Source organism: Callorhinchus milii, unplaced genomic scaffold (genome assembly GCF_018977255.1).
Source record: "Callorhinchus milii isolate IMCB2004 unplaced genomic scaffold, IMCB_Cmil_1.0 Scaffold1, whole genome shotgun sequence".
Lineage (NCBI taxonomy): Eukaryota > Metazoa > Chordata > Chondrichthyes > Chimaeriformes > Callorhinchidae > Callorhinchus > Callorhinchus milii.
The window spans coordinates 133,286,027-133,309,892 of record NW_024704742.1 but is presented as its reverse complement, the minus strand read 5'-3'; the positions used below and the strand labels follow the sequence as shown (position 1 = coordinate 133,309,892).

The window sequence follows — 23,866 nt, the reverse complement described above, 5'->3', positions numbered from 1 at the left end:
AGAAGGTCGGCAAATGTAAATAGGTTACCCCTGGACGGTGTGAGCTTGTCCTAAGGTTTCCGGTTATAAGTTCACACCCCCCCAGAGCCGGCATTTATCATCGTGCAGTGGTGAAGAGTGTGCGTTGGTTTAGTGAGGTCCATCTAATCAAAACTCCTCCCCTTCTTGGTCACTCCTCATTTTAATTTTGGAGTCTCCACTTTACTGCATATTTTTATTCTCTCTCATTTTATGTTCCCTTTATTTCTACTTCACTATGGTCACAGTTTCTTTATATTTTCTGTGTGTCTGGATTCTTCCTTACTTCGTTTTGATTTTTTTCTTCTTATACCTCCTTTCTATCCCTTTCACCCCTGCCATCCCATGTCTTTATTCCCCTCCCTCCCTTTCTCCCTCCCTCTCTCCTTCCTGAACTACGCTTCCCATTAAGATAATCTTACCTGACTCACCAGGATCTAGTCTGACACGTAATGAAGGCAGGCGAGGATGGAGGCAGTGCTTGGATCCTGCTATTTTAAGCCGAAAAAACGTAATTAAAATTATTTTAAAACTGCGCTGCAAGTTAATGCCTTTTAGAGTACCTTAAGTCTAAACTGTGTTCTGTGTGGTTTTGTGCCCCCACCTCTCTGTGACCCCCACACATGCACAGACACACACACACACCCCTGCACCACATACACAGTCTTCAACTAAATGTCAGCATTAAACTCACCAAACATTCTAGATTGCAACCGTCCTAAAATGTGTTATTTGATACTAAGAAAACACAAAATAAAATGTTTTTTTTTACATTAGTGTGATATGATAGAGAGTGTTTGTCTAAAACAGTTAGATTAACATCGGCATCCAGTGCCATTGCCTTTTTTTTGTACTGGAGCAGCCTAATGAGAACCACGCTCAGGTATGCTGACTGCTCGTGTAAGTGTGGAAAAGTGTCACCAGAGAGCTGCATGGACAGGGTGTATGTGACTTGCACCATCTCCCTTATTACCAGCACACGTTCTTCTGACTGACTAAGAGACTGACTTGTAAATGCCGATTGCAGTATTGTGCGTTAATGATTTACACCAAAGTAAATGAAAGACATAACTGCCCAAGGTCAAGGCAGGAAGGAAAACGGTTGTTTGGCATCAGCCTTAAACAGTTGAATTAAGATGAGAGGAGGGGGAAGGGGGTGACAAACTAGAGGACTGGAGTTGCACCTCGTCTTAGACTTTTAGACCGTGTGGAACTGCTCATCCAGCACTGCTGTGAAAACCCCACTCACTCCAATGGTGTACTGGAATTTGTTTTGTCTTTTTATCTAAGTAAAAGTTCAGCTGCTGGTCTAGTATAACTTTTTGCTCGAATGTAATGAAAACTTGCAATTGGAAGATGGATGGATACCTGCAATAGGGGAGACTACACCGACAAGCACCCAAAACACAGGCCTATACATCACACACGGCACATATACCCAAATACAAGCACACACCCGCACATGGGTGCAAACGCGCACACAGATACACACATATACACAAACAAACAGACATTAACACACATTCACGCAAACATTCACACAATGTTTTTTGCTGTAGCCTTTCCGTGATTGTACAGTTTGTGTGGGGTGAGAGGAGGTTAGGATTTTGTGGATCACACACTGCATTGAGTTTCCAAAGAGCAAAATGATCTCAAGCTCTTTCAGTACTTGGCCAGCCAGAACCCGGTCAGTCGGTAATAAATTTTAACTTGAGCAGTTGGTTCAGCTGCTAGTGTAAAGCACAATGACCTTGGGAGGTTAAACATTTCAGACTGGATTAAGCATTACATTGTTTGACTGTTAGTAAGACTAAAGGTCAATCTCACTCTCATTTTCTCTCTCTGCCATGTCATATCTGTCAGAATGTTTATATTTTTAATCTCGTCGGCGAGCTCAGTGTTGCAGGATGTAACGTCCGACTAATTTGAGGAATGTGACTCGTCTGTTCACTAACCTTGTGTGCGAAATGTATACAAACTCTTTGATACACGACTGAGCTAAAAATCTTTGTCACTGTTCCCTTTTCACAGTCCAAATGCCCAGTGGAATGTGCTGACACCAATGGAAGAACAGCTGTACATCATGCAGGTAATGGATGCCACCACTACTCTCTCCCTCGTGCGCTCTCGCTCTTCTTTTAAGAACATTAATCTTTGAGCAACTAAATTCAGAGAAACAGAGGAGTATATCAAAAATAGTACACAGGATCACATGGAGATTGACTCTAGGAGAAATTTGGAAGAAATTCCAATGCGACCTAGGGAGCCATTTGAGCCTGACACGAATGGGGGTGATGGGGTCATGAAGACGATAAAGAAAGGGACAGGGGCTATGGATTTGAAGCTTGTGAAGGATTGAGACTAGGAGGGCTGGCGAGGAGAACATTAGAGCAATCAAGTCTGAAAGTGACAAGGCGTGGATGAGGGTTTCATGTAATTCTTTTACGAAAAATCGTTCATTCACTTTACGGCTGCCTTTGCGACATTGCTGTGCAAGTTGACAGACGCATTTGTCTATAATTACACAGTCACTAACACTTCATGGTAAAATTCTGCGTCCTTGAGTTATCTCGACGATGTGATAAGGCGCTATATCAAACACAAGTATTATTGTATTAATAATCCTTACATTTGGTACAGCGCCTTTCATGTCGGGAGGACGTCCCAAAGTGCTTCACGGGATCTACTGTAAAGTGCATCGACTCTGTGTGCTTGTAGCCAATTTGTGCATAGTCATGTCCCAAGAACAGACGTGAAGTGAATGATTGATTGATTTTATTATACAATGGCATGTCTGGATTTGAGCTTTGATTTGTTGTTACCGAGATTAGTGAAGATTTCCAAAGTAAGCCACCATCTGTTTCTTGGATGCAGAAACACAAGGTTGGCGAATCAGATCTAACACATGGTAAAGATTATTTCAGGAGACAAGGCTGTAAAGCAACTATTTCCCCACAGATTACAATCACCTTAGTTGCTTTATTGAATGATCACAGTTAATGACGGCAACATGAATTTTAAGTCAAAGGAACTTTTAACTGTTTGAGTGATTTGTGGGGGAAAAGTCCTTAACCTTGCTGATCAGAATAGAGCTGTGATTTGAACCTGGTTATTGTGCTGAAACATTTCATTTTTGAGATGGGAATGTAAATGATGCTTGATTTGCTGAAAAGATACTTAACACTAAGCTGAATTTCAATCTTGTTATTTCCAGCTTCAGGTGGCTCCGTTTCCATTGTACAACTCCTGTGTGAGCAGAAATGTCCCATCAACACCAAGGATGTGGTATGTACTCACCTAGATCTTTCAAATTGGAGACTTCTGGTGTATAGTGCTCAGGAAGTGACATCAGTGGCAAAATAGCCAGTCACTACACTTTACAGTAAAATTCAGCGAAGCGTTTGAGATGTTTCAGCATTATGGAGTCCTGTAGTGTAGTGGTTAGAGCACTCGCCTCGCAAGCGAGAGGTCCTGGGTTTGATTCCCGGCCAGGCAGGGCGAAATGTTGGGCAAGTTTCCGTACTCTACACCCCTCTGTTTACCGAGTAGTAAGTAGGAACCCGGTTGTCAGTCGATTGGCAGATTGCTTTTCCAGGGGTAATAATCCCTCAAAAAAAAAGCATCAGTTGGTCACTCAATCCACGACTGTTTGTGGGATACTGCTGTGCGCAATTGGCTGCCGTGTTTCGCTCACAAATTGTACAGTCAATTCACTTTACACTATATTCTGTGAAGCGCTCTAGATGTTTTGAAGATGTGTAAAGGTGCTATATCAAATGCTCACTCTCTCTCCCTGGAAGGTTTGCACCCAATTTATCTAATTCCTCAGTAGCATTAGGCACAGTTTGGCAAGAGCCAAGTCTTGGGGGACCCTAGAGTGTGCATTGGAGGAATTCCTGGCATTTAACAGGTTATGTACGATTGGTCTGTATTCCCTTAAGTTTAGGAGGTTGAGGGATGATCTAATTGAGGTGTTTAAAATAATAAAGGGATTCAATAGGGTAGATTCAGAGAAACTATTTCCTCTGTGGGGGAATCCAGAACAAGGAGGGCATAATCTTAAAATTAGAGCTTGGCCGTTTAGGAGTGAAGTAAGGAAGCATTTTTTCAGGCAAGGGGTAGTGGAAATCTGGAACTCTCTCCCAAAAAAGGACTGTGGCTGCTGGATCCATTCACATTTTCAAGACTGAAGTGGATAGACTTTTGTTAGGTCAGGATATCAAGGAATATGGGGCAAAGACGGGTTATTGGAGTTGAGGTACAGATCAGCCATGATCTAGTAGAATGGCGGAAAAGGCTCCAGGGGCTGAAGGGTCCACTCCTGTTCCTTGTTGATATAACCGGCTAAAACCTGCACACCTTCCATTGAGAGTGTAGTCATGGAAGCTTGTGAAGGGCAGAGTGGAAATGCGTTTGACCTGTGGTTTCCCGTTAATCTTCAGGGATCGGCCAATATAGCAATTACAGTAAAGTATTGATTACCTGGTGAGGATTTACTGTAAGGTCTCCCCTTTAATGAACCCTTATTCTGCTGCAAAAAAAGCATCCTAATGCTAACTAACATCTGATGGTGCTGGAGAATTGTAATCAATGATCAGCAGTATGTTTTTAGCATAACTGTTTATAATTAAACTTATCCTTGTATTTTCTAAAGCATCATTCTCATCCTAATTTCACTCCTAAACGGCCTCTAATTTTAAGATTATGCCCTCCTTCAAAGCACTGCAATTTTACTGTAAAATGCAGTGACTTTGTATTTTGTAGGCAAACATGGTGGCCAGTTTGCACACGGCAATGTCCCACAAACAGTCATGGAGTGGGTGACCAATTTTATGTGGGGGATTTGTTGGCCAGGATACTGGGACAGATTCCCTTCTCTTTTCAAGTTGTGCCTGGATTCTTTGATGTCCCCTGAACAGGCACAGTTTGTCATTTCATCCGAAGGATGGCAGCTCAAATAATGCTGTGTTACCCCAGCACTGCATTGGAGTGCTAGCCTAGACTATGAGGTTTACACCCCATTTGTGGGGCTTTGAAATCACAGTCTAGGCTGGGAACCCACAACTTTTTGACTCCGAGATGAGAGTGCTACCAAATGAGCAGGTCTGACACCCTGTAACTATGCACTGACATTTAAATATCTAGCGCTTTCAAATAGTTAGCGGATTTCTGTAAGTCACATTTTGTCTCGAGTCAGAAGTTTGTGGGTTCAAGCTCCAGGTTAGAACTTTGAGCTCAGTGCAGTGCTAAGGGAGTGCTACATTATCAGAGGCGCTGTCCTTCACACTGTCTCAGAAGGTCTGTAGAAGCAGATTCGATGGGGACATTTAAAACCGGAAGATAGGACACTCGAGAAGTCAGAATGTTGTAGAGTGTGGGAAGCAGGAGTAAACTATCCCCAGTAAAGTGGCGGAACAAGGCTGGATTAAGATGCGTGGGCATTGGGGAAGAAATATGTGTGTATGTTGGGGGTGAATCCACGTTGTGTGTATTTACTCGTGCAGTGTATTTACTCGTGCAGTGTGTTTCCTTGACCATGTTGTGTTTGTGACCAAATTCAGTCAAACCGCAGGACTTTAAACTTGTGTAGAGAAAAAAAACATTCCTATCGCAATAAGCTATAAGAACTGATGCAAAATGGATTTCGTTCTTCCTGCTCTGTTGAGGATTGGAGTTAGTGTGTGTGCGCGGATCTAAATGTTTCCTCTTGGAAATTGTTTTTCAGCCAAATCACTTTGGAGCTTCTATTTTAGTCCGGTTTGAGACCACACATGAGCATCGTAACAGCTGCACATTTATGCTCAATAGAAACTTGTACTTTAATTGAAACTAACCCATTCATATCTTGGAAACCCTTATTAGAACCACAAAATCTTTCTGCCAACATTGAGAGTGAATGTTCTGCTTTCAAATAGTTAGCGGATTTCTGTAAGTCACATTTTGTTCTCAAGTCAGAAGTTTGTGGGTTCAATCTCCAGGTTAGGACTTTGAGCTCAGAGCTAAGGGAGTGCTACATTATCAGAGGCGCTGTCCTTTGGATGAAAAGTTAAATTGAGGTCCCATCTGTTTGTCCAGTTGGACGTTAAAGATCTCGCAATACTATTCGAAAAGCAAACAGAGTTTTTCCTGTTGTCCTGGACAACAATTCCCCGGATAAAGAAAATAGTTAGTTCCAAACAGCATTCACTTTGTGGCTGTTAGCAGGACATTGCTGTGCGCGAATTAGCTGCTGAGTTAGCCCTCAAAATAGTCATTAGATTTTCTAGTAAAATCCTGTGAATCACTTTGAAACACTTCCCAACATGAAAGGCGTGACATCAAATTTAAGGATTATTATAGTTTTGTTATAATAATAATAAGAGTATTGAGACAAGACCTATTCCAGCTACACATGGAAAATTTCCCTGTGTCTGGAATGGAATGTGCACTCTCCTTAATCTAATCTTCATCTAATTTCAGAGAGTATTAGGCACAGGTTTCTGAGAAACAAGAGTTGGGATGCCAGAGTTTGCATTAGGTGTACTGTTGGAATTTAACCAACGAAAACCACACAGGTTGCCTTTGCACATTGTCTGGGCAAGCTTCCAACTGTTTGTCCAACTTCTACCATCCTCCTCATTAGGGCTTTACTTGCAGGGTTAACAGGGGTAGAGTGGGAAGAATCCTAGTCCAGTTCCTCACTGACAGTTCCCACTCACCACTCCAGTCCTGCTAATGGCCCAGGCTGGTTGGTCTGTCATCAACAGTGTCCTATAGTACTGCGGACTGACCGGCCTGACTCGGGAACCAGACTGCTGGATTCTAATGGAATGGGAGAGGGGTATAAGGGAATAATTGGTTTATCTTGGTTGGACTGTGACTGCAGAGAGGACAGAATTGATGGTCTTGTACAAACTAGTAAGTAAGTCAATGATTCGAAGGTATCAATTTAAGGTAGTTAGCAAATGAGTAAATGAGGAATTGAGGATAAAAATGTTGACCCACAGTGTAGTTAGGATATGGAATGCCCGACCGGGAATGGTAGTTGAGGCAGAATCCATATTAGCTTTCAAAAGCGAAGATATCTAAAACGGAATAAACTATAGCGGTATGGGGGGGGAGGAAAGGCAGGTAAATCAGAACAAGGATTGCTCTTAAAAGAGTTAGCACAGTCACAGTGGCTGGTCTGTCAACAACAGTGCCTTGAAGTATTGCAGACTGGTCTGGCTCGGGAACTGGACTATGGATCCAATGGATTGGAAGAGAGATATAGGAAAAGATTAGTTTATCCCAGTGAGTCCCTGACTGTTGAGAGGAGAGGCCCCTCATGCAAGTTGTGATTGTTGATTGATGGGCTGAATAGCTTTTCTGTGCTGTAAATCTCTACGGTTCTATGATGCTGTGAGGCTGAAGTGAAAGTCTTATCGGATTGTTTTGGCTCACCTCTTTGCTATAGAGCAGAAACCCTTCCAAATGGAACAAAAATACATGTTTTGACATTTGCGATTTTTGCCTTTGGCAGCACAGCCCATTAGAAAAATAAAATCTATATTTAGATAGACTGGATTCCTGGCCTGCATTTACTCTCATTCCTCATAGTTAATTGCCCAGCGATTGCCTGGTCAGAAGGACAATTGGAAATAATGGTATGATTTGAAAATGTTTAAAAATAATGAAAGGAATTGAGACACTGGGGAGTGAATGGGTTTGGTAGAGGAACCCTAAATCGGAGGTTTGACCAAAGGTGATGATAATCATTGCATTTGATATAGTGCCTTACCACATTGTAGAGACGTCTCAAAGTGCTTCATAGGATCGGCCTGTAAAGTGCAGTAACTATGTGTTTTGTGGGCAAATGTGGTAGCCAATTCAAGCAAGTAGGATGTCCTACAAACAATCATGGAGTCAATGACCAACTTTATTTGGAGGATTGTTGGCCAGGACACTGGGAGAAATTCCCTTCTCTTTTCAGATGCCACGGGATCTTTAACTTGCACATAGAGAAAGGCAGATGGGACCTCAGTTTAACATGTCATTAAAAGTGTCCATGATAAAAAAAAGGCTGCAAGCCTCACTTCTGGGTCATTAGGTCGCCTGATAGCACCTCCAGGAAGCCAAAGGGTCAGCTGTGACCTCACTCGCAAGCATTGCTAGCGTGAAACTTATACTGTACGTTAGGTACCCATACATCCACAGGACCCAACAACAGCAGCAACTTGCATTTATATAGCATTCTTCATGCAGGTTAGCATCTCAGAGCGCTTAACAATGAAGGAGTGGGGAGCTGCGTGGATCAAGGGAGGGGAAGGAGACCATTTGTGTGGTCGAAGAGATAAATTCTAAGGTGGGATTTAAAGACAGATATAGCGGGTTGGAAAAATAGATAGAGGAAGGGAGTTCCAGAGGATTGGAGCTTAGTAGCTGAATACCTGAGTTATAAGTGAATCTTGCACTATCTAGTTAACAGGGTCACCCTGCAGATAGACACTTGGGATATAATGGTATTAAGAGGTATGAAAAAAAGATGGGGACATTTCAAAAAAAATAAAAATCTGGCCTGATCTAATAAACTGTTGGAATAGGTTCAATGGGCTGAATGACCTTCTCGTCTTCCTGCATTGCACATAATTGCCGAGTGTTGCTCAGTGGTAGAAGCGATAAACTGGCCGATAATCCAAAACCTAAACTCAATCCATCGCCAATGGCAAATGCTCTTAAGTTGGGTGAACTGTGAGATGGTCAAGTTCAACATGACAGCAAATAATGGCCTTCCCTTTGTGACCACTTGGGGTGGGGGAGCCAATCATTTTGTTCCCTAAATCAGTTGGTAATTCACCTGCAGCTGTGCTTGTTTTCATTAAAGTCAAATCAAGTTTGGGTTGGTACATCTGATTGCTTTATGTTAACATTTGTCCAGTACCGAGGCTTATATACCATTTGGCTTATCCCTGGGCAATATCCTCCAGCCCATACTCTCTGCTCACTTCTTGGGACCTCCTCGCAATGTGAAGGGCGCTATACAAATGTAATTTTATAGTTGTTGTTGTTCTCACCCCCTCCTTCTCAACATCGGTGAATGAGCCTTTGGTCACCGTGTCCCCAGCCCCCTCTAGAACTCTCTTCCCCCAAATCCTTTTGTCAAAACCTTCTTGAAAACCAACCTTTTTATTCACCGCGGCTTTTTTGAACATGGGTGGATTCCCCCTCCTCTCCTCCCCGTGCATCACTCCCTCCTTTGGGCACCTTCCCTGTCCCTCTCCCCTTCACCCTGCTTGTTGTCCATCCCCGTAGACATTATTTTATGTCAGGGTGGACCAACTGGTGATTTCTCCACCCCCCCACCCTCCCGCCATTTCACCTGGCCCATCTGTTTCCTCCATAACCCGTATATATTATGTTTGTTTCTGGAAGAGAAGCACAAAATTATTACTTATGAGACCTGCAGACGTTTCTCAAATAGGGAATCCGACCCTCAACAGCCAGAAGTTTGGATCACCCTGTAAAGGAGGAACTGCTTCACACAGAGATTGTGGAACTCGCTTCAAGCCCAAAGTGGTGATTAAAATAGACAGCATAGATGCATTCAGGAAGAAGCTAGATTTTCACATGAGGGAGAGAGGAATAGAAGGGTATGGGTCAGAGAAAGGAGAGGGTGGAGACTCGTTTCAAGTATAAACACCGGTACAGACTGGGTGGACCAAATGGCCTGTTTCCGTGTTGTACATTTCCTGTAAAGTTCTTGTTGTTTTGTAACGTTCATGTGAATCTCTTTGAGACATTCACTCAAAGCAAAGTGGTTATGTAAAGTGAAGTAGTAAATTCCACTGGGACAGACATTTTTTTGCTGCTTCTTTGAAACTATACATTTATGTTGCATTGCAGGAAGGTTTTACGCCATTGATCCAGGCTGCCCAGAGCAACCATGCCGAGGTGTGTCGTTACCTGATTGATCAGGGAGCTGACATTGATGCCAGAGACAAGAATGGCAGGTGAGTAATGGGCATTCCTTCATGGCTTTACAATTGGCTGAAGTCGGTAGTACTCTTACCTCCAAGTCAGAAGGTTGTGAGTTCAAGCTCCACTTTGGGTGGTTAAACTCAGTCTATGCAGTGCTAGGGAAAGACACTGGGTTGTCCTTCAGATGAGACGTTAATCGAGGCCTGTTCTGGTCGACTTTCACGATCGCACGGCACTATTCGATACGAGAAGGAAGTTTCTACCGGTGTCCTGGCCAACAAACCCGACAGATATAACATTTCATTCGCTTAATGGCTGTTGTAGGACATGTCCAAATTGGCTGCCAGAAAGTGTGGTCCACAAGGTAGGTCTAGAGGCAGATCTGGAACAAGCTGAGGAAGAGTCTTCAGGATGGACTTCCAGAGACTGAGGGGGCAGAATGTGTAAGAACCATTCAGTTGATGGTGGGGTGGATAGGGAGGGATTATTTAGCAATCTGAAGCAGTGTGTGTTTATCCAGCTCTCTGTTGCACCAAATGGATGAGGTTTTAAGAACTGACACCAGATGCGTTCTTGTCCAGTTATAACAGGATAACCTGTTATTGTGGAAAGAAAACCTGATCCTAGATTAAAGAAATTGTTTTGCAAAATTTGCACAATATTAAATATCAATATTGTGTTCTTAAGCCTAAGATTTTAAGGTTTTAACCATAAGGGTTTCTATGGTTCTATAGATAGATATCTAAAAAGAAGTAAATGATCGGGTTGTGTCTGGGAGTGGGGGGAAAGCAGGTAAATCGGACTGAAACGATTGCTCTTTTAAAGATCCGGCTCAGACACAATGGGCTGAACAGCCTTCTCCTGTGCTGTACGTTTTCTATGTGAGATTTTGAGACTTCTTTTGCCCGTTTCTACATCTGTATGCCATTTAGGTGAATTACCTTCTTCAAATCCCAACAAAATCCAGCAGTTATTAAAGTGGGAGAAGGCACGAGTGTGGGAGTCTTGTGTTAAATAGCACTGGGGCCTCGGGACTGTGCTGAGAACATTTAAGGATTTCTAGTTGGCCTCTGATCAACGTTCCTTGCCTTGATCCCTGTGCTATCCTGACAAAGAGCAGCTGAGTGTTTACGAAGCTGGTTGTATCAGAAGGCAATTTGCATGTCTTGGACACTTGTTTGGCAAGTGCTGGATAGACCTCAGTGATTGCTTCCCAATCTGTGCCGGACGTTTCTGTATTCCTACATTTTTCAGTAGTGCCATTGACCACTAACGTGCGAGATCACAGAAGAGCTCTGGATGACTTAATGCCCTTCTATTCCTTTCCGATTTTCCCACTCTACTGTCCTCCATTCTCACTGTCGAGTTGTTTCTTGAAAACTGTACCAACATTCTGGCCTCAACCACCCTTACTGCTAAGCCTGTTCCAGATGTTAATGGTTCTCTGTGTACACAAATCCCTACTGGTACCCCTTTTGAAGTTGCTCTTAACAACGCTAAACTTATTATTATAATAATAATAATAATCCTTGCATTTGATATAGCACCTTATCATCTCATTGAGGTGTCTCAAAGTGCTTCACACAATGTATTTTGTGCAACAGTTCCCAATTTTTTAGAGGGATTATTACCCTCAGAAAGAGATCTACCAATCAACTAACAACTGGGTTCCTTCTTACTGCTAGGCATGTGGAATAAGGAAATTTGCTTAAGGTTTCACCCCACCCAGGAATCAATGCCACAGTCCTCTTGCTTGTGAGGCGATCGTGCTAACCACTACACTACAAGACTCCACTTGTCCTTTCATGTTCTGTCAACTTGGCATATTTGAAAACACAGTCACTATAATTTACAGCGAAGTACTGTCCTGTGAATTGCTTTGAAATTTCTGGACGAGATGATAAGGGGATTTATCAACTGAAAGGATTTTGTTTCTCTCTCACTGTGTATTTTGCTGCTGTCGTGCACCTCCCTGTTGAAGCCAGCAGCTCAGATAACCTGTTGCTATTTCAGTACAGTCCTGTTTGTACTGCAGTGAATTGCATCTTCACGATTTCGAAGAATTTTTATATTAAACTCAGCAAAATACAAAAAGAATTAAAATCTGTCCCGTTTCCAAATCAATCCTGTTCCGCCCACACAGAGAGAATTTTTTCCAACTATTCCCTCCCACTCGCCAACAAATCCAGGGATATCCTAAGAATGGAAGTTTCCTTAACAAAGAAGCCTCTGTGGATGTCAAGCTCTGGAGTTTGAACGGACTATTGTACAGTGATAGTGACAAATGCCGATTGTCTTATCGATTGAATAGTTTTTATCTTGTGAATACATTTACTGTAGGTGCTTCTCTTTTTCGTGCAACACACACCATCCCCATCTCCCAACCCCACCTTCACTTCTATATGAGAGCGATAAGGGCGGAAAGAGTGCGTGAGAGAGAGAGAGTGAGGTGAGGGGAAGAGAGAGAGAGGATAGAAGGGAAGAAAAGTGAGAAGATAATAAATAATCCTCGCATTTGCTATGGGGCATTATTGCACCGTTGAGACGTCTCGTCTCAAAGCTCTACAGAATATATTGTAAAGTGGATTGACTGTATTTTGTGGGCGAAAGATGGCAGCCAATTGCACACAGCAAAGTCCCCCAAACAGTCCAATTTAGTGTCTAAATTTTTTTTCTCTCTCGAGGAATATTAATGAGAGGATTAGGAGGGTATGGACCAGCCTGACCAAAGGCCTGCTTTTGTGCTGCAGATTCTGTGCAGTTCTGCGTAAAAGTATCCACCAATGCAAAACAAAAATTCCTCTTATTAAATACCGCAGTGGTAATTGTTCTGTTGGAGAGCATCCAGAGCTGAGGGAAGGGGCCACATTCGTGCAAACAATTTCAACTGCTGGTCCACCTGTCGCTCAGAGTAACGATCAGGAAATGTATGTTGTGCAGAAGTCTAAATGGACTGGATTCCTGAGCTTTACTTATCGGTTCACTGCAAGGTTACAATCCAAATTCATTTAACTGTTCCTTCCCGAGGTTGTCAAGTTGCCCATGTCTTAAAATTGTTCAAGGTTTAATTTCTCTCTCAGGCCCATCCCCTGGATGGCCTCATCTGTGCAGAAAATCTCTATTGGTCGGCTTTGTGAGGGCAATGAATAGCGCAGATAAAGAGCCACACAGTAAGCAGTTACTGTGTTTGTGTAAACAGAGCTTCTCAACTCTGACCTTACTTGGTACATGTTTTCTAGATTGGAGGCGGAGTGAACTACTCCATTCAGTTACATTTGGTATCAAGAGAAGGGGAGTTGGGACAGCATGGCATACACTCACTATAGAGTGGGAGTCTGTGAATGTGGAACACAATAATAATAATAATAACCCTTGCATTTGATAAGGCGCCTTATCACATCTTCGAGAAGTCTCAAAGAGCTTCACAGAATATACTGTAAAGTGAATTAACTGTGTATTTTGTGGGGGCAGCTAATTGCACGCAGAAGTGTCCCAAAAGCAGTCGGGATTGAGTGACCAAATTTTTTTTAAAAATGTTAAGGGATTATTATCCCTAGAAAACGATCCACCAATTGACTAACAACCGTATTCCCACATACTGCTAGGTAGACAGAGGCGTGTGGAGTAAGAAAACTTGCCTAATGTTTCGCCCTGTCTGGGAATCGAACCCAGGTCCTCTTGCTTGTGAGGCGAATTCCCTAACCACTGAGCTACAGTACTCCACAGTGCCGAAAGCTGTGGGCTCAATGGCCTGTCTCTGTGCCTTACCACTCTATGTATGGTCACGTCCCTCTCTCTCTCCTGCTTAGCGGCTGTCCTCCCCACAGTAAAGTGCTCTGCGACATTATTCGATGTGAAGCAGCGCTATATAAATGCAAACTGAGGTATGGGAGCCGAGGGTGGGAGGAGGAGACAGATGACTAGTTGCATGGTCAAAGAGGTTGGATGCGCAAGCTCTCTGGGACGTTGTCCTGTGTGAAGAGCATCCATAAATACAAGTTGTTGTTGTTAATAATACTAATCCTTGAATTTTGTAAAGTGCCTTTCACATCGAGAGGATGTCCCAAAGTGCTTCACAGGATATTACTGTAAAGTGGAGTGACATGTAGGCAAACACGGCAGCCCAGGTGTGTGCAGCAATGTCCCACAAACAGCCATGAAATGAATGACCAATTTTTACTTTGAGGAACGCTGACTCCACACGACTCTTGTTGGCTTGAGATGGACTTCGAACAAGGTGAGGGAGGGACAGAGAGAGTTGCTGTTGTAATCACTGACTTCCTTTGCCCTGACCTTAGGACGGCTCTGATGTTGGCCTGTGAGCACGGCAGTGGGAACGCTGTTGAAATTTTAGTCAAGAGAGGTGCCGACCTGAAGGTGGTGGATGCGCTGGGTCACGATGCTCTTCACTACTACAAGCTATCGGGAAATGCGGACATTCTGAGCTTCCTTCAGGCTGTGCCCAAAGGCCACTCCGAGGGTAGGTGCTCTATCTTGCCACTGAGTCTGTGCATTTTCAAGGTACCGTAACAACAACAACAACAACAACAAGATTCCATTTATAAAGCGCCTTTCGCGTCAGGAGGACGTCCCAAGGCGCTGCACAGTTGGGTCATGACCCGAGCAAGGGGGAAATGGTCAGGGTGAGGGGAGGGGAGGGAGCGAGGAGGGGGAAATGGTCAGGGTGAGGGGAGGGAAGGGAGGGAGCGAGGTGGGGGGAAATGGTCAGGGTGAGGGGAGGGAATGGAGGGAGCGAGGAGGGGGAAGAGAGTCGAGAGGGGAGCTGAAGGCTCGGTCAAAGAGTAACTTCTTACAGAATAAGGTGGTCTGAGACAGACAAACAGGGGCACACTTGCTAGATGGGGCTCTCAGAGGCTTTAACCCGTTACCCCTAGGGTACACTCTGGAGTCCCCAAACCTTGGGTCTTCCAACCTCTGTGACTCATACTCTCCAGAATTAGGTACGCAGATCATGCCGTTACTTGGACAGAGAGAGGCTTTCCATTCCAGAGACAACAACAACATACTTATAGAGCGCCTTTTACGTCGGGAGGATGTCCCAAAGCGCTGAACAGTCAGGTGTCAGGGCCTGAGCATGGGGGAGGGGTGGTGTAAGGGTGAGGGAGGCAGAGAGGTGGGAGGACGACCAAAGGCATGAACGAGGAGAAGGGTCTTGAGACCGGTCTTGAAGGAGGCAAGGGGGGAAGCGAGGCGAAGGTACTGTGAGATGGAGTTCCAGAGTGTGGGGGCAGAGAGGCTGAAAGCCCGGTCACCGATGGTAGACATAATAATATATAATAATCCTTGCATTTGATATAGCGCCTTTCACGTCTTCTCAACGTCTCAAAGCGCTTCACAGAATAGACTGTAAAGTGAATTGATCGTATATTTATGGGCGAAATGTGGCAGCCAATTGCACACAGCAGTGTCCCACAAACAGTTGTGGATTGAAAATGACCAATTTTTTTTTGGAGGGATTATTATTAGGCGTGTGGAGTAAGGAAACTTGCCCAAGGTGTCTCGCTTGCAAGGCGAGTGCTCTAACCACTGAGCTACATGTCTCCACGTGGAGCAGACAGGGACATTTCTGTGTGTACGTGGTGTACATATGTGGAACTCTGGGTCCAGTTTGGATACTCTTTAGCACGGTGATCGGTTTTCGCATGTGGCTGACTCCCAAAATAGTTTTAGGTTCGATTGCCTCAGAATTCTCTGTTATTCTTTTAATACGGCACTTCCTGCATTTAAACTAATTTTCTGCTACAAAAGATTTCAACATTCCCAATTCTAGCCAATGGCTTTCAAGCTCGGCCTTTGTTTGTTAAATTGTGATGGAAGACTGGATTTTAATAATAATCCTTACATTTAATATCACTCCGTATCACGTCTTCGGGAAGTTTCAAAACGCTTCACAGAATGTACTGTAAAGTGAATTGACTGTATATTGTCAGGGCGAAACGCCCACAAAATATAGTTACACAAAATATACAGATTCATATTATAGTAATTCACACAAAACATACAGATTTTGTGACGATTACTGTTATTATTGTCATTTAAAAAAAAATGAACTGTATTTAGTCTTGCGTTAAACGCACAAATCAACCATTATCTTCTTCAAAGAAACTTTTGTGGTTATAAAGTTTTTTTGAAACACGTTCCTTCTTCCTCATTTGGCAGCTTCCACCTGATGTTGGGGGAAGTGTCAGCCCGGCTAAGTTGGTATCGCTCTCGCCTGTGGGTGAGAGGGTTGTGGGTTCAAACCTCACATCAGGACTTTTTGCTCACCATCCAGGCTCGCGATCCAGTGCTGTGTTGGGGGGGCAGGCTGCATTGCAGAGGTGTCATCCTTCAGACGAGACGTTAAACTACTTGAAACAGAAGGAAATTTCTCCTTGTGTCTTGGCCAACAATCACCAGATAAAATTGGTCACTCATTTCATTACTGAGGGTTACAAAATACCCAGTCACTCCAGCTTACAGTGATTCCCGCGAAGTACTTTGAAATGTCGTCATGTGAAAGGTGCTGTAATATTGCTATAAAAGCTACAGTGAATGATAATCAAGAAGCAACTGGACTGTGCTCCACCATTGTCGAGTGCTCTGCGTGAGGAGCGCTATATCAATGCATTCTGTTGTTGTAAAACAGTCAAGCTAAATGGATCAGAAATCTTAACAAACTGAGTTTTCTGGACATGTTTTTTGCACATGTTTTGCTTCGAATTCCCCACCCTCTCTGCTGTTGCTGCTTTGAAAATGGAAATGCTTTGATTTATCGAATTGATTTGGATCTGTGTCCTGCTGCCTTCTAGTGGCCACACTGTTGAACAGTGGACAACCTCGCTTCTCAATGTCAAAGAGACTTCTGAGTCTAACTGGCTACCTTGAAGGTTTTCACACTTTGCCAAATGTATCTAGGAAACCAGAAGTGTTGGTTCATAGCTTATGTTAACAGGCTCATTGTACCTTGGCCTGATTTGGGTATTCCATTTAGGTTACATTGCTACTACTTTCAAAATAATTTTTTGGAAGTAAATTCGAGATAAAATTACAATTCCAAACAACCCAATTTAGAAAATGGATTGTTTGGCAGTGTTTCAAGAGTTTCAATTCCCCTTTCCTCCTGATTCCAGAAATCTGTGCCAAACATTTGCATACTTTGACTGTTTATGTGATTTCTCTGTAAAGCAGATTTTACAGATTTTCTGAACTGCCCGATCCTTTTCCTTGTGACCAGAATAAAGATAGTAATCATTGCATTTGATATAACACCTTATCATATCATTGAGACGTTTCAAAGCTCTTTACAGGATGTCCTGTAAAGTTGTGATTGAGTAGTGTTTTGAAGACGAACTGAATTTTTTTTTGAGGTAGTCAATTTGCACACAGCAAAGGAGTGAATGGCCAATTTTCTCTGGGAGATTGTTGTCAGGACACAGGGAGAAACTCCCTTATCTTTTCGAATAGCGCCATGGGACCTTTACTGTCCACCTGAACAGGCAGACGGAACTTTAGTTGTATGTCTGATCCAAGGAAGACACCTCTGACAATACAGCGCTCCCTCCAGCAATGTAGGGTTTCAGCCTAGACAGCAAGGTCAGAGTCCTTATGTGAACCCACAACTTTCTGATTTGAAGTCAAACGTTGGCTATTTGGCTATTTATTGCCCTCCTCAGTCATCCTGCTTTGTGGTTCTGCTTCTTTTTGGATTGAATATGTTAAATAAGGACATTTCCTTGTGTCAACCTGGCTCAGCTGTTAAACTCTGACTCAGTATTGTCAGAGGTGTCTTCCTTGGGTCAGACATACAACTAAAGTTCCGTCTGCCTGTTCAGGTGGACATCAAAGGTTTCTCCCTGTTTCCCACGACTTGGAACCCACGTGGTTTCTCCTGGCACTCCAGTAGGGTTATGGGGGGTGTTCTGCATTGTTGGAAGTTCCGTTCTTCAGATGAGACATTAAACCTAGGTTTCATCTGCCTTTCCAGGTGGATGTTAAATAATGCTCTTCATAAAGAAAAGGGAGTTTCTCCAGGTTTCATAGCCTACAGTTTCTCCTCTTTCCCCCCCCCACCAAATCGTCATGGCTGTTTGTTGGTCACTGCTGTGTGCAAATTGGCTGCTGCATTTGCGCCCCCTCCTCCCCCAAACACACAGTTGCATCACTTTATAGTATAATCTGTGAAGCACTTTGAGACGTCTCAGTGAATATGATAAGGCGCTATATCAAATTCAAAGATTATCATTAATATTCCTGCCAGGTTGAGTATCTTGACATGTTCATCGGACAAGAAGGGGAGGGAGGGGGTTGTGCCTTGTTTTGGCCTGGATTCTGGGAACTGGATATCCGTTTCCTTACGATGTAATTTCACATTTTAATACAACGTTTCCTTTTGATCTTTCTCCTGTATCCTCCACTTTGACTGCCGCTATGCTTTTAAATGGTTGTGCCAAAATATTTTAAAAAATATAAAAATCTTTCAGTTTTCTTGTATTTGATGTAGCGCCTCATCAAGTCGTCGAAATGACTCAAAAGACCTCACATGATTTTCCTGTAAAGTGCAGTGCTTTCATATATATATTTGTAGGCAAACAGGACACATTGCAATGTCCCACAAATAGCCATGAAATGAATCCCTGTCTATTTTATCTGGGAGATTGTTGTATTTTCGAAAACAACAACAACAAGATTATATTTGCATAGCGCCCTTCATGTCGGGAGGACGTCCCAAGGCGCTGAAAAGTGCCGCGATATCATTAATGTCTAGCTGAACAGGCACAGAACTTTGGTTTAATGTTTCATTCAAAGGACTGGCCCGTACTGCGAACAATGCAGATTTCCCCGACACTGTATCTAGATGGTGAGCTCAAAGTCCCCCACGTGGGGCTTGAACCCAGAGGTGAGATTGCTTTTAACTGAGCCAGGCTGACACCTGACCTCTATGCAATCCACATCCAACCCCACCCACAGCCGCATTGTTTCTTTATCCCAGCGACATGTTCATGGCTTATCTTTGTTTTCCTGCTTAATAATAATAATCCTTGCACTTGAGACATCTCAAAGCACTTCACAGAAATACTGTAAAGTGGATTGACTGTATTTTGTGGGTGAACGTGGCAGCCAATTGCGCACAGCAGTGTCCCACAAACAGTCATGGATTGAGTGATCACATTTTTTTTATTACCCCCTCCAATCGACTAACAACCGGGTTCCTACTTACTGTTCGGTCACCGGAGGCGTGTGGAATAAGGAAACTTGCCTAAGGTTTCACTCTGCCTGGTAATCAAATCCAGGTTCTCTCACTTGTGAGGCAAGCACGCTAACCACTCTGCTATAGGACTCCTTACCTAGCAGGGCATTTAAAACATGCAAATAGCCTCAATAAACCTCAAATATAAATATTAACTCCATCCCAGAGTCCCATCAGCTCACCCCTTTCGTCGCCTCCTTCCAAGATCTGGCTCAAGACCTTCCTCTTTGACTGCGCCTTCAGTCATCTTCACATCCCCACCTCCTTGTCCTTTACTCCTCCCAAATCCAAAACCCAGCTCGGATGAAAACCCTCATCTATCCAGAGCCTTGGATGTGAAACTCACTAAATAAATGCAATTAATTTGTTGTTGCAAATAAAGTCTTTAATAAACCAGATCAATGCTGAGCTGCTACAGTTTCGCTTTTAAATGGAATAAAATACAGGACGTGGAGTCCTGTAGCTCAGTGGTTAGAGCACTCGCTTTGCAAGTGAGAGACCTGAGTTCAATTCCAGGCAGAGGGCGAAACCTTGGGCAAGTTTCCTTACTCCACACAGAGCCTAATAATAATCCCTCCAAAATCAAAAACAATAACAAATTGGTCATTTTCAATCTACGACTGTTTGTGGGACATTGCTGTGCGCAATTGGCTGCCGCATTCGCCCATAAATATACAGTCAATTCACTTTACAGTGTGTTCTGTGAAGCGCTTTGGGACGTCCTCCCGACGTGAAAGGCGCTATATCAAATGCAAGGATTATTATTATTATTATAAGAATGGAACCTTTTGTTCTGATGAATCAAATATTCTTTGTATCCAACAAACTCCATAGAAAGTAGAGGATCAATCACCTGGAGTGATTAAAGTGCTTTGAGATGCTGTCCTGGTGCAGCACGCTATATAAATGCAAGCTGTTGACAAGAGAATTCTCCTGTCTTCTTTCCTCCTATTGTGACCTCGTCACTAAAGGGGGTTTGGGGTGGGTGGGGGGAGGTGTCAGAAGGCATTTCAAGACACAGCTCTGTATCGTTAGCTTAGCAACAAGGTGTGACCAGTTCTAGTATTTGCATGGAATGGTTGAATGACCCTCTGTGACATGATGCCAGTAACAGTGAATGAAGTGATCTCTTTGCTTTAATGGTCCTATAGAGCTGACGATCAATGGGCGGTGAAATCCTGATTGATAAAGTAGTTTCATTACACTGGAGTATGATTTAGAATAAGTGCTTTATGGATGTTATAAGTGAGTTATGTTACCGAGCCATATTGATCAGACTTGAATATCCTTTTTTCTCTCTGTTTTTCTTTCTTAAAATAGATACGAAATCTGCACAGACACCAAAGCAGGTAAAGTAAACAAACAAATGAATATACGGGTTAAAGCTACGACAGTGCTTGGACTCCTTTATAATCTGGTGATTGGGGTCAAAAATATCCCATCCCCTACCCTCCCCCACCACCCGTGCTGCAAATGGAGCATGGATGCACTGACGTCACTTCCTCTGTGCTGTGTGCGGGAATCATTGCTGACATCGCTTCCTATGTATTGCTTGTGGGACCCGCGATATACCAGGGCATGTTACAATGGTGTCCGACTGCAATTGTTACAAAGTTCGGTGTGAGAGAATGTCAACATTAGTCTCTAAAAATGTTTGAAACATTCACCAAACAGTCACAGGACTCCAGGAAGTTGAGTCCAAATAATAGTTGGGGCGGGAGGAGAGAGAGAGAACACGACGCTTGAATATTTTCAAAAACAAAGCTTCACATTAGATTTGTTTGGATGAAGATTGGTTCGATCTATCAAACCTCATCGCTCCAGAACACACTCCCTACCATCCCCCACCACAGCACACAGCATCAAGAGTTTTTCAAAAAATTAGTCCAACGGCCTCCCTGGCATCCTTTTTCCAGTCATTAATTATCCTCTGGGTAAACATAAACTTCCTGGTGTCTGTCCTGAAATTGGCCCTTTCCAACTCCAAACCTGTGCCCTCTTGTTTTCTACTGATTTGTTGCATCCTGAAATAAGGACTCCTGTGAACTGCATCACTGAAAACACGTCTGTGTTGTTGTTTTATTTTGTGGTTTTAATATTCTAGTGAGGCAGCCTGGTACCAGTGTTTGTGAACTTTGGCTTGGCAGCCTCACGCCTGCAGTGGATACCATACTTTTCTCTGCACAGAATAAAATCTTGTTTGTGAGCATGCATCGATTTTATGCCGAGGGCGGTAGATTTCGAAAGCGAATTGGTCAGGGCAGAGCCAGCCCACTGAAGCTAATGGTACCAGCGGCGGTGTTAAGAGGTAGTTGCAGGAGTTTCTTGAGAGATGCAATACAATTGAAACAGCACCTTTCATGTCAGGAGGACATCTCGAAACACTTGACATTGCTAGATGGGCACCTGAGCTGGGGGCGTGGGGTGCTTCTATTCAGTTTGCTGTAGAGTCTGACCAGTTTGCCATAGGGGGAGAAATTGGTTTGCAGTTTAAAAGTGCAGGAATATAAGACCAAAGTACAAGCACGTGGAAACTCATGCTGAATTGGTTCAAGACTTTTACACAAAATATGCTTGCATCAATATATCGATGCAGTTATGTCACCCCCGCTCGTTAAGAGTTCAAATTCTCTTTGCGGTCAGTGCAGTAAAGATGGCTTCTTTATGCCATCCTGTCACCGCAAGCTGCTCGTCCAACCTCCTCCTCCTCCTATTCTGCTACCCACCTCATCCCCTCAGCTAACTCAGCTTTACTGCACCTCTTCGCATCACCGTCTCACACACTCCTTACCTCTGTGATTCCTTTCCTCTGATCATTCTGTCTGACCCCTTCTCTGTCTTTATACATACCACCTCTTTGAATGTGCCTATGGCCACCTCCCTTTCAGTGCCGAATACCATCCTCGTAAAACTCTCCAACACGCTGTATAAATGCAAGTTGCTGTTTTAAGTATTACCTGAGCAAAAGCGTTATTAAAGACGTTGTGTACGTTTGCTTGCTTTTAGTGCTTTTTGTTCGGGTTTATTGTTTTGTGCACAGTGAGAGAGTAAGCATGAGCTCTGAACAAACTGCAAAAAAAGGGAGGTGGCATGCGATTTAACTTGTGCATCTCAATGTAGAGACGTTAACCTATTCCCAACTTTGACTAACAAGACTAACCACTGTACGTTTCTGGTCTGTGAAACCTGCAGCTGGATCCAAGCATTAGATTCTCTGGCGATAGAAGTGAAACTCCCAAAAAGCGCAAAGCTCCTCCGCCACCAGTCAGTTCCATGCAGGTAAAAGAAAACACATCTCACTTGTCATCATTCATCTAAGAGATTAGTGAAGTTAATATTGCTTCATAGTTTTAAACATTTTGCCTATCAATACTTTGTGTTGCCTTGTCTAGAGTCCTTTGCCCACTGATACATCCACGCCCCAAACCTTCAATCCTCTTCCGGCATCAAAGTGCGAGGCATCGGAAGTGGAAAAGGTGTCTGCTCAGGTAGGTGTTTCACTGTATTATTGCATCTTTTTCCTGCGGAGGAGACATTAAACTGAGGTCCCATCTGCCTGCTCAGGTGGCTGTTCAAGATCCCATGGCACTATTCGAAAAGAGAAGGGAGATTCTTCCACTGTCCTGGTCAACAATCCCCCAAAATAAAATTGGTCACTCACTGCCTGCCATGTGTCGCCACAAAATACACAGTCAATCCACTTTACATTATATTCGGTGAAGCGCTTTGAGACGTCTCAATGACATGATAAGGCGCTATATCAAGTGCAAGGCTTATTATTATTATTGTGGAGTCCTGTAGCTCAGTGGTTAGAGCACTTGCCTCTCAGGTGAGAGGACTTGGGTTTGATTCCCAGGCAGGGCAAAATGTTGGGCAAGTTTCCTTGCTCCACACACCTCTGTTTACGTAGCATTAAATAGAAACCCGGTTAGTCAATTGGCGGATCGCTCTTCCGGGGGTAGTAATCCCTTTATAAAATAAAAAGTTTGGTCACTTAATCCATGATTGTTTGTGGTACTCTGCTGTGAGCAGTTGGCTGCAGCGTTTCGCCCATAACATATAGTCAATTCACTTTGCAATATATTCTGTGAAGCGTTTTGAGAAGTCTGGAAGACGTGATAAGGCGCTATTTCAAATGCAAGGATTATTATGATGAACAGACTGATTGACGATTTGATTGACTGAAGGCACCATATGTCTTTATCAGGAATTGATTTCCTTGCTGTAGAGATCACACCTAAAAACAGTAACTGGGTATTCAGGTTGTTTGATTCTTTGTTTGTGTGGGGTTTTTTGGCATGGTGATGCCAAAGAAATCCCATGCTGATACTCTTAATGTGTCGGACATCCGAGTGAGCAAAGAAAATACGATATTAAAGCACTTCATTCAAAGAGTTGCCTTCGGCTCTTCTGAATTGATGGAACCCGGACAAAATTGTGTCCAAAAAATCTAAACAGATTTCAGTGGTCTGGGCAGTCCCTTGACCCATGCATTTTCCCTGCCTTCAGAACCAATGGTGCATTGAAGAAAGGAGACTTGAGATGTTATACAAACAAACCTGTCTTAAGCAACCTCTCAGGAACTGAAGTGGACTTTATATAGGGGTGGCCTCTGTTGGTGTGTGTAGAATTTCTGTCTGGGCTGTTCCAGGGTAATTGTTA

General features: G+C 43.4%; 1 protein-coding gene across 2 annotated transcripts in view; it reads left to right on the top strand.

Moving 5' to 3' along the window:
• Positions 1-23,866, top strand: part of rai14 (retinoic acid induced 14) — a 103,807-nt gene that overhangs the window by 67,446 nt on the left and 12,495 nt on the right. Inside the window, exons 6-13 of one of the 2 annotated variants that reach the window (XM_042335842.1) lie at positions 431-529; positions 2,050-2,107; positions 3,233-3,303; positions 9,880-9,986; positions 14,253-14,434; positions 20,525-20,553; positions 22,397-22,483; positions 22,597-22,692. In XM_042335842.1, the coding sequence (XP_042191776.1) occupies positions 431-529; positions 2,050-2,107; positions 3,233-3,303; positions 9,880-9,986; positions 14,253-14,434; positions 20,525-20,553; positions 22,397-22,483; positions 22,597-22,692 (729 nt within the window). The remainder of the gene's footprint in view (positions 1-430; positions 530-2,049; positions 2,108-3,232; positions 3,304-9,879; positions 9,987-14,252; positions 14,435-20,524; positions 20,554-22,396; positions 22,484-22,596; positions 22,693-23,866) is intronic. The other variant, XM_007903111.2, reaches the window with a different exon arrangement.